This window comes from Saccopteryx leptura, chromosome 9, assembly GCF_036850995.1.
Source record: "Saccopteryx leptura isolate mSacLep1 chromosome 9, mSacLep1_pri_phased_curated, whole genome shotgun sequence".
Classification (NCBI taxonomy): domain Eukaryota; kingdom Metazoa; phylum Chordata; class Mammalia; order Chiroptera; family Emballonuridae; genus Saccopteryx; species Saccopteryx leptura.
The window spans coordinates 32,015,346-32,032,451 of NC_089511.1; the positions used below are offsets into that span (position 1 = coordinate 32,015,346).

The 17,106-nt window shown below is 42.4% G+C and overlaps 1 protein-coding gene across 1 annotated transcript in view; it reads left to right on the forward strand.

Moving 5' to 3' along the window:
* CDH13 (cadherin 13) overlaps window positions 1–17,106 on the forward strand; it is a 1,120,140-nt gene that overhangs the window by 215,900 nt on the left and 887,134 nt on the right. The window contains exon 2 of the mRNA XM_066348214.1: window positions 16,006–16,117. Coding sequence (XP_066204311.1) covers window positions 16,006–16,117 — 112 coding nt within the window. The remainder of the gene's footprint in view (window positions 1–16,005; window positions 16,118–17,106) is intronic.

Sequence of the window (17,106 nt, forward strand, 5' to 3'; positions counted from 1 at the left end):
AATATCTCTGAGTTTCCTGCAGGTTGGGTATGCACTGTGGGTGAGCCCAGAGGGCCGGTCACAGGACTGGGAGTTAGACCACTCAGCTACTCTGTCAGGCAGGCCCAGCTGGATGACATTGAGTGAGGCACAGAAAGTCTCTGAATCTTAATTACTTCATCTTTAGAGTGTCTGTGGTGATCTGGGAGGGGCTGCCCACCACAGAGACTTGTGGTGAGGAGTACCTGGTGAAGTCCGTGTAAAGTGCTTCCCCTGGGTTCTGGCACAGAGAAAACAAGTGAAATACAGCTCTGTTGTTTGTGTCATGAGTCCCCAGCGCTCAGGATATAGTCACACTTGTGGCTAAGTGTGTTACAGGGAAAGGATGTGGAGCAAGATCAGCAAAGCGAACAGTGCATGGGGCAAAATCTGGGAGGAACCAGGCACAAGAGTCCTTCCCAGTGGAGTCACACCGGCTGTACTCAGTTCCTCCAGCAATGAGCTGCGATGCATGTAAAATGTTGCCCACAGGGCAGCTCACTAGAGACTGCATGCCCCCAGCTTCTGTTGGGGCCTGCTCGTACAAGCACCTTCTGCCTGGTGGGCAGCGAAATTCCAGGATTCCAGAGACAGTAGCTGCTCAGCATAAACCCTACTGTGCACATAGTTTAGGCAGTGAGACACCTTTATGAGTTGGGTGGTAGGGACCCTCCTGAAATCCAAGTGCCCAGATGCCAGCTGGGAGCCAACCTTGCTGGCAGGCCTTTCCAAGATCGCAGCCCCAGACCTGCTAGCTTAACTCCTTGCACAGCCTTATTGGCCACAGGCCTTGTCTCACTCTCTGGCCTGATCTTCTGCGCTGCCCTGGCCTTCCTCCCTCCGTGAGCACATCCCTGCACCAAAGCCCTGCCTCGATTCTCGCTGCCTCTGCTGGAATGCTCTTCTCTGGCCTTGGTGTGACCAAGTCCTCCTCATTCTCCTCACTAAAGATGCTTGCTCAGCCACCATCTAATGTCCTTCCCTCCACCCCATCATTCAGTTTTAATTGCTCTATAGAATGTGTCACTCTATAATTAGCTCGTACTTATTTTCTACTTGTTCACTGGGATCTCCTCCACGGGAAGTGAGCTCCATGAGGGCAGAAGAGCATATCTGTTCTGCTTACTCGGTTATCACCAGTGTCGACTACAGAACTGGAGGTAGTAAGTGTTCAACTAATATTTGTCACATGGATTTTGAGAATTATAAAACATTTCATTGTTCTCTATCCCTACGAATAAATAAAAATCCCTACATCCTTCCTGTTTATTAAAGTATTTCCTTTGGATGTTTAAAAAAAGTTCTTAACAATTATTGAACTTGGCCCTGGCCAGTTGGGTAGAACATCGACCCAGCATGTAGAAGTCCCGGGCTCAATTCCCAGTGAGGGCACACAGACAGAAGTGACCATCTGCTTCTCCTCTCCTCCCCCTTTCCCTTCTCTCTCTCTCTCTCCTCCTCCCACAGCCATGACTTGATTGATTCCCATATGTTGGCCCCAGGTGCTGAGGATGGCTCCATGGAGCCTCCATCTCAGGTGCTAAAAATAGCTCAGTTGCAAGCATGGGCCCCAGATGGTCAGAGTTTCGGCCTCAGACAGGAGTTTCTGGGTGGATCCTGGTTGGGGCGCATGCAGCAGTCTGTCTCTCTATCTCTCCTCCTCTCACTTAAAAAAAAATAATTGAACTTACAGAAAATTGACCCAAATAACATCATGAAGAGTCTGGGTACCTCTGGGTTTTTCAAACCCTTTTTTCTTTTCTTTCTTTTTTTTACAACAGCACCTACTCTGCGGGAGACTAATTCATATAAGGCTACTTAAGTTTGCAGTTTTGATTTCACTCAGGGTAACTGTGGGTGCCTCTGTTTTCAGTATTTTGGCCTAGACTCTTCTAGCAGTTCCTGGTTCTGTGATTGATGCCTCAGGGAGGGAGTGTGCTGAGCAGGGTCCCGGAAGGCCCGCCCTTTATGCTTCTCCATTATGACCTCTGCCCTATATGGTGTGCCCTGCCCACTGACTCCCAGTGGGCTTAGCCCAGGGGACTGCAACCTTTTTCATAATAGGGTCAGATAATACATATTTTAGGCTTTGCAAGGCCACACCCACTCAACCCTGCCACTGCAGCATGACAGCAGGCAAGGATTGGTAAATCAGCGGTTATGGCTGTGCTCCAATAAAACTTTATTTACAAAAGCAGGCAATGGGCTGGGATTTGCTCATCAGTGCTTTGGCCAGTGTGGGACAAAGACAGAAAGAACTCAGAGGAAGGAAGGAGAGGAAGTTTCTGTGGGCTGGTGTGTTCCTCCTCTAGCAGCCCATGCTCCTCTCAGGGAGCCTCCTCTACGCAGCAGCCTCTTTGTCAGGTCCGAACACTGTCCTCTCTCCTGGACCTTCAGCTCTTTGGTGAGAGAAAGGAGACACACTGTTACTGAGATGTTGTCCCATGCTCTGTGCCCTTCTCCCCGACCCTGTCCATACTTTTGCTAGTTCCTGTATTCCTCTCTTCTCAAAAGGCTCAATATGTGTATACCATTAATTCTCGGCTAGGGTACCTGGGGCTGAGGAGTTTCTGGTAATGTGCAGCCTTAGGAGCTAAGAGTCCCCATGGTCCCAGGAAAACCAGGGCGGTTAGACACAGGCCTCCCTCTACCTCAGCCCCATTCCCCCAGCCTCAGTTCTGGCTGGCAGCACCTCCCATTTGGACGCTGGCCTCACTGGGTATCTAACAGACAGAACGAGCCAGTGGGTCTCTGGCAATCACAACATGCACCTCTCTGCTCTAGCTTATTCCCCCTTAGAACAAAGTCTGTAGCTGACATTGGGGAGACTCCAGGGTAGTCTTCCAGCCAAATGTGGAGGCCCTTCATGTGACTGTATTTTACATTGCATAATTTTTGGTGATCTTTTTCTCTCCAAATCTGACTATGGGTGAGATATACTATTTTTCTCTAGGAAGAATCAAACTTTGAAAGAGCAATAAGAGCCTGACCTGTAGTGGCGCAGTGGATAAAGCGTCGACCTGGAAATGCTGAGGTCGCCGGTTCGAAACCCTGGGCTTGCTGGTCAAGGCACATATGGGAGTTGATGCTTCCAGCTCCTCCCCCTTCTCTCTCTCTGTCTCTTCTCTCTCTCTCTTTCTCTCTCTGTCTCTCCCTCTCCTCTCTAAAATGAATAAATAAAAAATTTAAAAAAAAAGAAAAGAATCTTTAAAAAAAAAAAAAAAGAGCAATAAGATTAGCAAAAACTTGGGCGACAGCATTAATTCAGCTGCAGTTGAAAATATCCCAGGGACTGACTCATGAACTTTCAAGTACTTGAACTTGTGAACTCAAGTAGACATGGGAAAAATATATTTAATGTCCCTTTCAAACTATTTTGGCAGGATGTTTTTCCTTCTTCTCAATCCAAAACCTGATAAATATTTGTCTGATGAAAAGAATAGACTAACTTATCCATACTTAAATTTAGTGCAGTAATTGTAATGGGGAGGGGGTATTGTGACTTAATATATTTGTATCTAGATATATTTTTAAAATTTGTTTTCAGTGAGAAACAGGTTGAAGAGGCTTCCTGCCTGGTGTAGAGATGAGAGAGAAGGGTGATCCTTTGACACTGCTGTGAAGTTGACGGAGAGGATGTCTTCAGTCTTTGAAGACCAGCAATAAGCCACTTTTATGACCCTAAAATGTTTGTGCCTTTGAACAAGTGGGCTAAAAGGAAGGGCCTGATGCTCTGAAAAAATATGAACTTGAGTAATGGAACAGGCTGACTCAGCTCCTCAATGTCTACAAGACAGTGAACAGGGAAGCACTTTTAAGATACGGGAGACATTTTTTATGGTGGTGATAGTTTCACTGCAACAGAGACAACTTCTCTGTGACTCATTCAAGGGAAAGGTTTTCTAGGAATGTTACTACATAGATGAAGAATGAAAGTTCTGGTGCTCAGGGAAGCCAAAAGGTAACATGAAAGAATGAAGAGATCAGGTGTGAGAAAAACCTATATAAAGATGAACCCAAACCAAACATCATTTTTAAGTGTGATTTAAGAAACCAACAGCACAACTGGCACAATGAAAGGCAAATGGTACTTGTTGCTGGAGACAGAGGGAGGGGCATAGACTGTGGTTGTGTGGAGTCAAAGCTCTGCCCAGTGGGGGTTATCCTTATCACTTGTGGAGTGCTGCCCTGTTTGATGCCAGGCCCAGGGCTATTTCATTTAGTAAAAAAACTCTTAATATTTAACTGTTAGCAATTAATCCACAAACTGAAGGCCATCTAACAGATACAGTGGGCCACTGGGGCCTGTTGGCCATCATAATCTGCACCCTCTATGTTAGAGCACGTTTGCTGTTGTAACAAAGTCTGCAGCTGCTGTTTAACTGTTTAGGGACACTCCGCTGTCGTTGTTACGTCTGTGTTCTGAACATTAGTTGGTACTATAGGCAAACTTTCAAGGCCAAGTTGATTATCTTCCAGCTTAGTAAAGCAGCAGCTTCCTAATTATGTCAGAAAGTAGGATTATCTCTGATCATTTAAGCTAGAAGTCTGGGTAAAACATCAAAAGCAACATTTAAATAACACACAGTCACAATTCAAGGATTCATTGCATTTTCTTTTCCTATAAAACCAAATTGTGGTGGGCTGTTTTAACTCATATGTAGCGGAACCCAGCCTTGATTACAAAATGTCACCCTGAGAAGAAAGGAAGCTCAACTTGGTGTCAAAGTCATTCATAGTCGTAAAGGCCCCACAGAAACCCAGGGAAGTTGTTGGTCCAAACAATCAGAATTAAGAACTGGCATACCCATCACTGAAGTGCTGGGGCAGCTTAGCTCATGGGAACCAACTGTGCACTTCTCTTCCCAACTCTGTGTACCGTGACTCATGCTGGTAGATCGAAGTCAGCCACAATGACACTATTTACACCAGGGAGACTGGCAAACATTACAAGTCAAGACTTTTCTTTCTTAGACAGCCTGGTGTTAACATTCACTAGGATTCCTCTGAGTATCCTTTCACAGCTGGAAGGCCTTCCTCTACTTTTTCCCTAAAACCTACAACCACCTTGTAGTCTACTTAGACCTTATACAGGTATTTCTATCTTGCTTGCTATTCTAGAAATAAGAAGCAGAAAAATTGCATATTAAATTCTTTTATAGTTCTTATCTTCTCAAGAATTCTTACTCTTTAAAAATAAAGTTGTTGTCCTGCTCCGACTGGATAGCTTGGTTGGTTAGAGTGTTGTCTCAAAGCGCAGAGGTTGCTGGTTTGATCCCCAGTCAGGGCACATACAGGAACAGATCCATGTTTCTATCTCTCTTTCTTCTTTCCTCTCTCTTTAGCTCAATAAGTAGAAATAAAAATACATTAAAATGTAAATTTGTTATAAAAAACTTCAGAAATTTTTTTCATCCGGGTATCTCTGTCTTGAGCCACCTGAGCCTTCTGAGTAGCAGCACTGCAGACGGAGTTCCAGGATTCCCGGGGTCCATAGTCCTTTCCAATGCGCACCTTCTTTTATGTAAAATATAAGTGTACGTAAGCAAAATCATCCAAATTGGTGTGTCAGTGGTTTCTCTAGTGACCTTCCTCTCACCCTGCCATCATTGAGTTAATTGTGCTCTTTATTTTATGATCTCCACTGGATTACTTAATCTGTTCTTACACTTTTAATTGTGTTTTTAAAGTAGATATTCACATGTCTTCCCTATTGTCTGTGTTCCTAAACACTTTTAATTGTGTTTTTAAAGTAGATATTCACATGTCTTCCCTATTGTCTGTGTTCCTAAGGGGGTCCTACCTTACTAGATTTTGTATATACTGGCACTGACACATAGCAGGCACTTCATAAATGTTGCTCACGTCAATAAAGGAGCCCGTCAGGATAAGACTAATTGGGACATAAAGCGCCATCACCGCAGTTCCATCCGACTCAGGCAAGCAAGCGTTTGGAGAAATTTTTATCTTAACTCTGCATCAGGCAGTTAGGTGTTAAAGAAAAGAGTCAAATTCATCCACTCCGACCCGAGGGAGGATATATGGTGTTCTGCTTAACATAATCAATTCCTGGGCTTCAACACCAATTTTTGCTGGGCTATTTCTTTTCTTCTGGAGCTTTCAAAGAAAAGAACCTTTAGCAGAAAAAAAAATAATTTAACAAGATAGACATTTAGTTCAATAGAAGAATTTTCCTGGTGTGAAAAAATAAATTACAAAAGGACTTTGCCTCTGAAAGATAATTAATAAAACCTTCCAGCGTGATGACAAATCTGACATCTTGTCCAACGTCTGGCAGAGAAGAAAGTGTTGAGAGTTGCACAGTTAGAACAAAATGTCCCACTTCACAGCAAGGCCAGGCAGGACCTGATAATTATTTCTAAGCAAAGAAAAGGTCATAGTCTAGTTGTTAAACTGACACAACATCAGGACCGTATCTGTAACTACTGACCGTCAGTGGCGTCTTCGTTTAGATTTTCCTGATTTCACAGGTTAAGCATTGCCAGGAATGTGGGTGATTATGGAATAATACTGTCTTGGACAGTTGGGGGTTTTGTTTGTTTGTTTTTATTTCAGCTTTATTAAGATATAATTAACAAACAAAATTGTAAGATTTTAAAAGAGTACATCACAGTGCCCTGACATACATACATTGTGAAAGGATTCTCCCATCTAGTTATCTAGTTAATTAACATATGCATTACCTAACATATTGATCCTGTCCTTTCTTTTTATTTATCTAATGAGAACGTCTGAGTTACACCCTCCAGCGTACCTCAACTATACAGCTCAGTGTTATCAACCATGGTCACCATGCTTTACATCAGATCCTCAGATTTACTCATCTCAGCTGACAGCTTGTACCCTTTAACCAGCCTCTCCCTATTTCCCCCACCCCTGGCAACCAATTTTCTATTCTCTGTTTCTATGAGCTTCACTTTTTAAAAATGTATATATTTTTTCCACATGTAAATGATTCTATTTAGTATTTCTCTTTCTCTGTCTGGCTTATTGCACTTAGCATAATGCTCTCAAGGTCTATCCATGTTGCCACAAATGGCAGGATTTTTTTCCTTCTCATGGCTGACTAATAGTTTATTATAGCTATACATTTCATATATGTAAATTTAAATACAAATACAAATATTATATGTATCTGAGTAGCACACGAATGTCTCTCAGAGGAGTTCATCTAGAAGAAGGCACTTGGGACATGTAACCAGCTGCCATTCCCAGCGCTGAGGGCTGTCCCTGGAGCAGTAACTCCTCTGCATTCCCTAGCTTTGCCTGCCCTCACATTAACCAGGTCTCTGAAGTACAGGAACAGCCTCAGAGCAGAATGTGTAAAGATTGAGGACACTCGGTGGGGCAAGTCTGGGCTCTCAGGGAACTGTTCACTGTAGCAGTAGCTGAGTTGGGAGGTTGACCCAGTGGACAGACTCAGGCACCAATCTTCTGTTGGGCTGAGTTCTCAAACCTCACACTGATTCATTTAGTAAGTCTCCTATCCATTGTCTCCATAGATTTAGGGTTTTATATGTAGCTCAGACAAGTCTTCCAGTGCCTGGTACACAGCAGGTATTTAATATGTGCTTAATTGAATTTCCTAAGGCTGCTAAAGCTCACCCAAGAATATCTCATGTAGAGACTTCTTTGCTTGATTTAAGGAAAGCAGATTTTATCTGGAATTTAGCACCATTAATCTAATTCACTAAAATTTCATAAATAGAAATAAATTATCACCAACTTTAGTGCAAGTAGAGCCTCCAGTTTCTACTCAGGGGCAGCCAACCAAATCTTCCTAATTGGATTAATTAAAATTCTTACAAAACTGTATTTTTCTCTTCAAATTTACCAATTGCTTCTAGTTGATTAATCCTGGAATATTAATAGTAAAGAGTTAATTTCATTTAGACAAAAATTGTGATTTCTTTGAGTGGATTATTTTGGCTCTGTTTAGCCTGACTGGAGGAGGTTGTGCCTGGTCAATTTAATCCTACTTTAAGATGACAAAACACTTTCAAGTCATCTTGAAAACAACCCAGAGCTTGTCATCCCTGCCAAATTGCTCCCTGTTTCTTCAACTGGCATGACTTGGTGCTTACACTTACCAAACCCTGTGTGGAACATTCTTTCTTATACATTGCCACTTGAAAAATGTCAATCATTTTTACAATATCTGTGACCTGGTCCCAGTTCCTACTCTCATCCAGAGAGTGGATTGTTCCTTCTTCTGTGTTTCCATAACACTTCATACATACTCTTCTATATCAATTTAAGTAATAATAATTGGTAGAATGTAGCACTTATTATCAGCCAGTTTCTGTCCTAAACCTTTTGATTTACGTTAACTTATTGAACCTCACAACCAATGAGGGTCGATGCAATTATTGTCTGTATTGTACAAATGGGGAAACTAAAGCACAGCAAAGTTTAGTAACTTGCCCAGGGTCATCCAGCAGCTAAGTGGTAAAATTGGGATCTGAACCCAGATAGTCTAGCTTTGAACTATTGCCTAACTTCCAATACATATAAACTATTATGTTATATATTATATTATATTATATTATATTATATTATATTATATATATTGCCTATGTATCTGCATTTTCTTCTAGATAATAAGCTTACCCAAGGGTTTGTTCATTTCTTCACATCTCAAGCAGCTAGCCAAGGCCTTGGCAGATAGTAAAATTTTTTATTAAGGAAATTAATGAAAAAAATGAATTTAACTGCTTTGTCATAACAACAGATTAAAATGCCACATCACTTGAAAGGAACAGCTGCTAAGACAAAATAAATGGAACTATGCCTATTTATACCCAGGATTATACACTTATATTACATTTTCTGTATCATGTCTTTCTGATGGCCTTGTCCAAGGATTCCAAAGTCATGGCCCTTCCTCATCTTTCCTCTCTTCTTCCCTCCCTTAATTTCCCTCTAACCCTCTTTCTTCTTTTCCTCCTCTGTTTCTTTCCCCAAATTATATTTATATCTTGACAAACCAAGTAAAGAGAACCAATATGTTCTGAGTGTCTAGGGTAGACAGAATGAGTTTCCTATGGCTTCTATAATAAATTACACATACCCACCAACTTAAAATGACACACATGGATTCTTATACAGTTTTGAAGGTCAGGAGTCCAAATGCATCTCAATGGGGTAAAATCAAGGTATTAGCAGGGCTGTATTCTTTCTGGAGGTTCTAGGGGTAAAATTTGCCTCCCAGCTTCTAGAGCCCTCTTGTACTCCTTGGCTGGCAGCTCCTTCCTACACCTTCAAAGCCAGCAATGGCGGGTTGAGTCTGTCTCACACCAGATCACTGAGACCTTACTTTCATTGTCACATCTCTTTCTTTAATTCTTCATCTCTTTCTTCTATTTTCAAGGGTCCTTGTGATTACATCTAAATAATATAGGATAATCACTCTATTTTAAGGTCAGCTGATTTTCAATCTTAATTCCCCTTTGCCATGTAATCTAATATAGTCACAAATTCGGGGATTAGGACATTATTGGGAGGCCATTATTATTCATCTTACTTTTCAATAATTTGAGGAAAAGATACTGAATAGCATTCAGTTAGAATATCAGGACTCACTAAATGGGAAGTATTTCTCCACCCTATGTTTTGCCAAGAATTACAAAATTATTCCTAAGTGCCTATTACATTAGCAGCCAAGAAAGTGGCAGGTATTCTCTGTTCCTGGGGACATTTTAAGGAGGACCGTCTCAGGGGGAGAATGGATGACATGAGCTGACTCAGTGAAAACATCAATATGTGTCCCTGAGTGTGTGTATCTGTATACATGAGTGTGTGTTGTGTGCACGCACCACTCCTTTCTCTGCGCTTTCCCTGTGGGCAGTGTGCCTTTATAGAGCCCCCTAGGACTCTAGGCTTTTAGTCTCTGGCAGAATAAAGAATCAATCAAAATACATCACTGTAACATTTTTATATCCTGCAAGTCAGAGATAGTAGCCTTTCTTCCCTGCCAATCTAAGCTCCTCCAAACTGATTCGAGTAGATCGACTTTGACAAGAATAAAGCAGAGATGTTTTGTGGCAAGGATAAAGTAACTGTCCATCTGCACTAACAGCAAAAGGCAAGTGAGTCCAGTGAAGGAAAACAACACGGGGCCAGGAGACACTGATGAGTTTGTTTGGGAAATACCATTTTGGAGCTGACTTAGGAGAGGATGAGCTCTGAGGTTGCCCACAGCCTGCTGAGATAACTACGTGTGGCAAGAACTTTCTTTTTGTTTATGGCTACTTGAATACAGTTGAGTGAAGCTTTTCTTCAGTTCAGATATTTGTCCTTGGCTTCTGGGGTGTATCTGTGATGCTGTGGTATAAAGGACCCTCTGCCTCTATCCCTTCCTCTTGAGCATATAGTCAGCCACGCAAGCTGCTATACCTACCCACCCCAGACCTCAGGGGTCGCACACTGCACATGGAGTTTCCTTGTTGGGCCGCTCTCCCAAGCACTTGCCTTCTAAGCAGAGACTCTTTCTATTAAGTGACTCTGCCATCTTGTAAGTCTTTCCTTCCCATTTTTGTAGATGGGGAAGAGAAGACATTTCAAGGGTCAGGCTTAGAAGTGATAAAAATTCTTTTACCCTCTTTCTGTTGACCAATGCTTAGTTATGTGGCCAAAATGACTGCACCGGAGTACACAGCTATGGGAACGGTCCTGACAAGCAATTAGGGCCTCACAGGAGGAGAGTTCTTTGCTTGAAGACCATTTCCACAATCTAAAACAGGGTTGCAAACTCAAATGCCTAGTGGGCCAGACAACTGAGTAGATGAGTCAAGTAAGCGCGAGCAGGAGCACAGGGAGTAGTGCAGACAAGGGCAGCTCGGAGAAGCGTATGCTGCGTAACATGGTAATTTCACTTTTATGACAGATTGCTCTGGCTACATCAACCACCTCTGCTGGCCGCATTCATCCCATATGCTGCCAGTTGGCAAACTGTAGTCTGGGACAGAAAAAAGCCATTTTTCTGGAAGTGAACTCCAAAGTTGGCTGTGTTCTTGAATTGGTACCTGTCAGGATAAACAAAAACTGTTTCTGTTTAAAAGGGAAAGCTCTAAATAGCAGCAAAGAAATGGGAGCTAAAAAGAGAAGCAGGTGTAAAGAGCGTGGTGTCAGGATTTGCTCTTCATGCGTAAGTTTAAGGCAGTGACTCTTACACAGGGTACATACAGTGCGCTGAGCTGCCATTTTAACGGATGCACCAGAGTCCTTCCAACTCAGCTCACAACAGGCACTGATGCTCTCATTGGACAGCTGACGCTGAGATGCAAATCACCTCCTGATATTCTACCTGATTTGGGTTCCTGCTGTTTCCCTTTGAATATTTCTGAGCATAGACTACCACTGTACAGTTTTATAGCAGCAACTAAAATAATATTATGATGATATTTGTAAATGTCTGCTCTTGGGAATATCAGTACATTACGTATGTTGGTTTAAACATAATATGTAAAAACACTACTGCTCCTCCTCCTAGTAATAAGAACAAACACTGATGAGCAATTACTCTATGCCCAGTACTATTTTAAGGCTCTTTATAATAATTCATTCACTTAATCCTTATAATAACCTCTAGGATACCATTATTTCCCCCATTTTCCATCTGAAGAAACTGAGACATGAAGGGTTACTTGTCCAAGGTCACAGCTGGTAGATGGGAATTCATACAGAACCAGTGTGGCTCTGTCCTGTGCTCACCAGCGATCTGAACATGAATCCACTTTCATAAGCAGACTGATTGTCATTTTCAGGTAACAGAAATCCTTCGATGATCATAAACTGTATTCTTTGCTGAGCTTTCACAGGTGTATTGGTTCCCTATTGTTTATGAGGTGCGAGCAAATGCATAAATGACCAGAAAGAACTATATAGAAAGACCATTATTGCCATGGCATTAAAGACAAATTTGGAGTGTTGCTCACAGAATATATTCTGGGAATGTTGAAGAGCATTGTGGGAGAATGATGTCTAGGTACTATGTTTATCAGAGTGGCATCCCACGATGCTGGAGGAGGCGCTTGCCTGGGTTTGGTGTGATGTCCAAGTCCTCATTTTCAAACCAGTGAGGGATGCTTCTTCAAACCCCGCCACCAAACTCAGTGCCACTGACTTTGAAGAGTGGGAATCCACGACAGGTTCATGCATAGACACTATTTGAAATCTGCTAAAAAGTCAAGGGGTAATAACTGTAACTAGCACATTCTCCCACTGCTACTACCTACTCAGACTTTTAGCTTTTGGGAAGCCCTAATTTAATCTGGGCTCTCTTTTAAATGCATTTTTGTCAATTCAGAGATGTGTTATGTGAAACCCACAGTGGCACAAAGGAATTCTGGTGAAAGCAGAAAGTGAGTTGGTTTAAAAAATCAAGCTTATATTCTTCTCCATTTACCCTGCAAATTCCAACCCAGACGTCCTTCGTGCAGGTCTACTCTCCCTGACCTCCTATGTGAAATTCGGCTCCCTGTCCCAGCTTTTATGTACTCCTGAGGAGACCTAAAATTTCCTTTCAAGTTAAAATTTAATTTTAATCAAGGAATTAAATTGTGATTTGTTAACACCTCTCACCTTTTCTACTTTACATCGACAGTTAGCACACGGAGTTTTTATATTCTGTGCGGCACCATTCCTATTGCTTAACCAGCGTCCTCCGTTGAATCTACCAGGCCCTCCCCGTGCACACCTATTTCCCACATTTCTCTAGATGTGAAAACTGAGAGAGAGTGACCATGAAAAATACCAAATCTTCCAGTCAGTAAAGGACACAGCCAAGGTTGGAACCAAGTAAAGTGACTCTGGAGTTGCTGCTTTTAACTACTGCCTTAGAGTGCTTCTCTGTAAGCTCCAGGACAATGCCTCGCTAAGTGCTCACTGAGGCGCAGGAGTTTAAGTACTGGGGAATAAGTAAACGAGTGAATACAGGGAGGAGTGAGTAAATACATTATTTAACCACTTCTTACCTTGCTAAGACACGCCTTGCACAGGAGGATGCTACATGCTTTTTTTTTTTTTTAATTAATTAATTTATTTTTTTTACAGAGACAGAGAGAGAGTCAGAGAGAGGGATAGATAGGGACAGACAGACAGGAACGGAGAGAGATGAGAAGCATCAATCATTAGTTTTTCATTGCGCGTTGCAACACCTTAGTTGTTCATTGATTGCTTTCTCACATGTGCCTTGACCGCGGGCCTTCAGCAGACTGAGTAACCCCTTGCTGGAGCCAGCGACCTTGGGTCCAAGCTGGTGAGCTTTGCTCAAACCAGATGAGCCCGCACTCAAGCTGGCGACCTCAGGGTCTTGAACCTGGGTCCTTCCGTATCCCAGTCCGACGCTCTATCCACTGTGCCACTGCCTGGTCAGGCCATGCTTTTATATTATTAAGCATATAACCTGAATTTTGACTGGTCAATACAGTGATCCAAGAATTTGCAAAAATAAAAGCCAGAGCCTTTGGGAGTCCTCCCACCACTCTCACCCTCCCTGAAGGCCAGCAGTTGGAAAAGGTTTATTTTTCCTTAATGACCTCAGAGGAATCCTGAGCAGAGCATGCCAAGGAATCAGGACAGAGAGTGAGCTGCAGAGACAAGAATGGGGCTCCGCTCACCCATACTCTCAATCAGTTCTGGATTCTTACATTCAGGATCCCTGGAGAAACGGCATGCCTATAGTCCTGCGGGACGACTGGTTTACTGGTCTGGGAATTGAGGGCAGAATTCGCTGATTAGAAGGTTAACGTATAATTGTCGGCACAGGGTGCCTGGAGGCAACCTTTGACCATTTGCTGTTTAGCTGAATTAATGTTGGCCAGTTATAGATTTTCTGCTTGCAGAATTGCCAGCAAATTATTCTGAGTCCTGAATCTGCCTTCTGTGCGCATGCTGCTGGGATGGCAGCGTGATGGTCGCCTCAGAAGCGATCTAAGCAGAGCCTGCTCTCAGAGCAAGGGCAAGTTTCACCAGCAGAACTGCTCAGACCCTGGACTATAGCATCCTTCCCCCTTTGATTTTAGAAAGACGATGTCGGTCAGGGTGATGACTGTCCCACTTCATTTTCTCTGATGTTTCTCAGGCCAGCCACACCGTGAACCTTCAGAGATTGATTCTTGCTCTCTTTCCTTGAGGTTCTGTGCATTTCAGAGGGCTGGTATTTAGAGAGAAGCCTGGGTTCCAGAGGTTCCCACATTTTGTACCTTCCTTTGAGTTTGCTGGTGGGGGTAATAATGAGTTTCCTTCAACAGCCTGTGTGCAGTGATTAAGAGTTTGTGTTCTGGTATCAAAGTTCGGTTTCCCAAGAAGCAGACACCTAGTCAAGGATTTGAGACCAAGTAGTTTTATTTGGAGAGTGGTATGAGAAAAAAACAAACAAACAAACAAACAAACAAACAAAAACACAAAAGCAACAGGGGGTGAGAAAATGAGCCAAGGAAGAGATGATAGTGAATTATCAAATCAGATACAACCGTGGGAACTGTAGCTCTAGTCCCGGTGTGAACTGGGAGACAGCACAGGGCTCCGAGAGAGCGCCCCTCAGGGCTGAGGGAGCTGCGGTACTGGTGCGCCGGCTCTCGTCAGTTATGGTCATGGGCTGCCCCTGGGTTGTGAATTTCCGGACACCCTCTGCTGGTACCTGCTCAGAGAAAGCCGCCTCCCACAGGTTGCAGAGAAGTAGCTCAGGCAGAATAAGGCCAAGTTCTCCCCACGTGGAAGGCGTGAGGGGCATGAGAGGAGCTCTGACAGTGGACCCTGAAACCCGGACTTAACTTCTGGCTCACCATCCCAAATGTACGATCTTGGGCAAGCATGTTAGCTTCTCTATGATGTCGGTCAGGCCCCCTGTCCGTAAAAATGTATCTTGTATCAGATACACTCAGGGCCTTTGTGGAGATTTAAGGGAGATAATGGACCTAACAATCTTAACACAGTGCTGCCCATAAAGTAAGGGATAAAAAATGTTAGCAGTCATAATTTGTGTGTATGGAGCATCTTCTCTGTGCCAGTATATGTGATAGGTGCTTGGAATAAAAGGTGAAAAAAGAGAAGTAATTCCTATTTTCATGGAATTTATAGTCTTTACCTACTATACCTACAATCATTTATCTCATTAAATTGCCACTTGTCCAGGGGTGTACCAAGCACTTTTATGTTCCAAAACATATGTTCTAAAGTCGTGACCCTTGAATGAAGATTCCCAAAGTTTTGCAAAGGCAAAGCTGAGCCTTTATAAACAATTGTAAATTTTAAAATTTCTTGTAACAAAGTTTACAGAAGCAAAAAGAATGTGGTGAAATTAATTTTAAGGACATTTAGTCCAACCTGTAAAATATTATCATCTCCATGTGTAATTCATATAAAAGTTATTAATTAGATATTTTACTTTATTTTTGTTTTTGGTATTCAGCCTTCAAAATGCAACATGTACTTTATACTGATAGTTGCAGCCCAGCTATACATTGTAAGGGCTCTGTAGTCATGTGTGGCTCATGGCCACCATGTTGGACTGTGAAGGTCCAGTGGGCCCTAGATTCCTTTTAGAAACAACTTGCAAAGGAAGAGACCGGTTTTTCTCCTCTTCATAGATGACAGTGTTCCTTAGCATCTATGAAAGTGAGGTTGGTTTTAGCTCAGGCGTCATATGAAATTGACAGACTCTATAATGAAATTTCACACATGGAAACCGTGGTGAGATTCTTAGCAGGTATAAAAATTGGACGAACTTATTTCTTATCATGCAGCTGAATGGAAACTGCCACAGCTGTTCCCATTTGCACGTTTTCCAAAGCTCATTGCCAAAGCAAAATTGTTGGCAACCACTGGAGAAATATCAACTTACCTCTTCATTTGGGAAATGAAATTAAAACCTCAGCTCATTTCTAAAAGTCACAGATTTAGTACAAGTTAGCAGGGCAAACACATGAGCTGCTGTTAAAATAGTGATGGCTTCGGTTTTCTCAGGTGCTGCTGCTAACATCTGCGGAAGATTTGGACTGCACTCCTGGGTTTCAGCAGAAAGTGTTCCATATCCATCAGCCAGTTGAATTCATCGAAGACCAGGCGATTCTAAACTGTAAGCCACGTCACTTGATGTTTTTGGCCTATTGCCATATTTAAATTTAATCGTGTCTATTAATGTGTCTCAGGATATGGTGTGCCTTAAACTAAGTGTTTTCTGCTCATTATTCTTATTCAACTTGGTCCAGTGTGGAGGGTCTTGGAATAGAGCCTGATAGCTTGGAGATGAACAAAGTGATGTGTATTTCCTTTTAGTGTTTTATCATTGTGAGTATTTCCCAGTCGCTCCCAGATAAAGGAACTGCCACCTTCCAATATGAGTGCTATTTTGTGCAAAGGAAATGAAATAAATTTCTCCTGAGCCATACCCAGAGAGCGGAATCGCCGCCTTCCTGTGGACAGTTGTTCTGCCTGCAGTTCGTCCTCCATAGTGTTAGATCAAAATAGTGGTGAGAGCAGGATATTGGCTTCTGAGAATTTTTAGGCATAGGAATTCAAAACTCTTATTCTTGAGGCTAATATGATGGTTTTCAGAAAGATTCAAAACCTCTGTTTATTTGTGGATTAAACTCAAATCGCACCTCCCTCCCCAAATTCCAGTTAATTTCCTTAAAATATGCTCAGACCTGTGGTTATAATCTCTTCTTGTTTTTTAATAATGATATTATATTGTTTAATCTTTATGAGGGCATGAAATACATTGCTAAATGCATAACAAACACAGTTTGAGCACAGTAGAATTTAACACGGATGGTAGACAACCATTTAATTGTAGGCTCTTGAGCACTATTCTGTGACATTTTTGGAATGAAAGATATGAAAAGAGTGCTGTAATTTGATCAGACGCTCCGACATCCTTCGGGAAAGAGAACTGTGCATTTGCCCCTGTGGTCTCAGGCTTGCCTTTTGAGGCTGGCCACATTCCTTCATTCCTGTGCTATGTGGTTGACATCTTTAAAGAAAAGTTAAAAAAAATTTTTTTTAAATAGCCTGCTTGCTTGATTGGATTGTTTTGTGAGGCTGTAACACATCTTACTGGTTGAA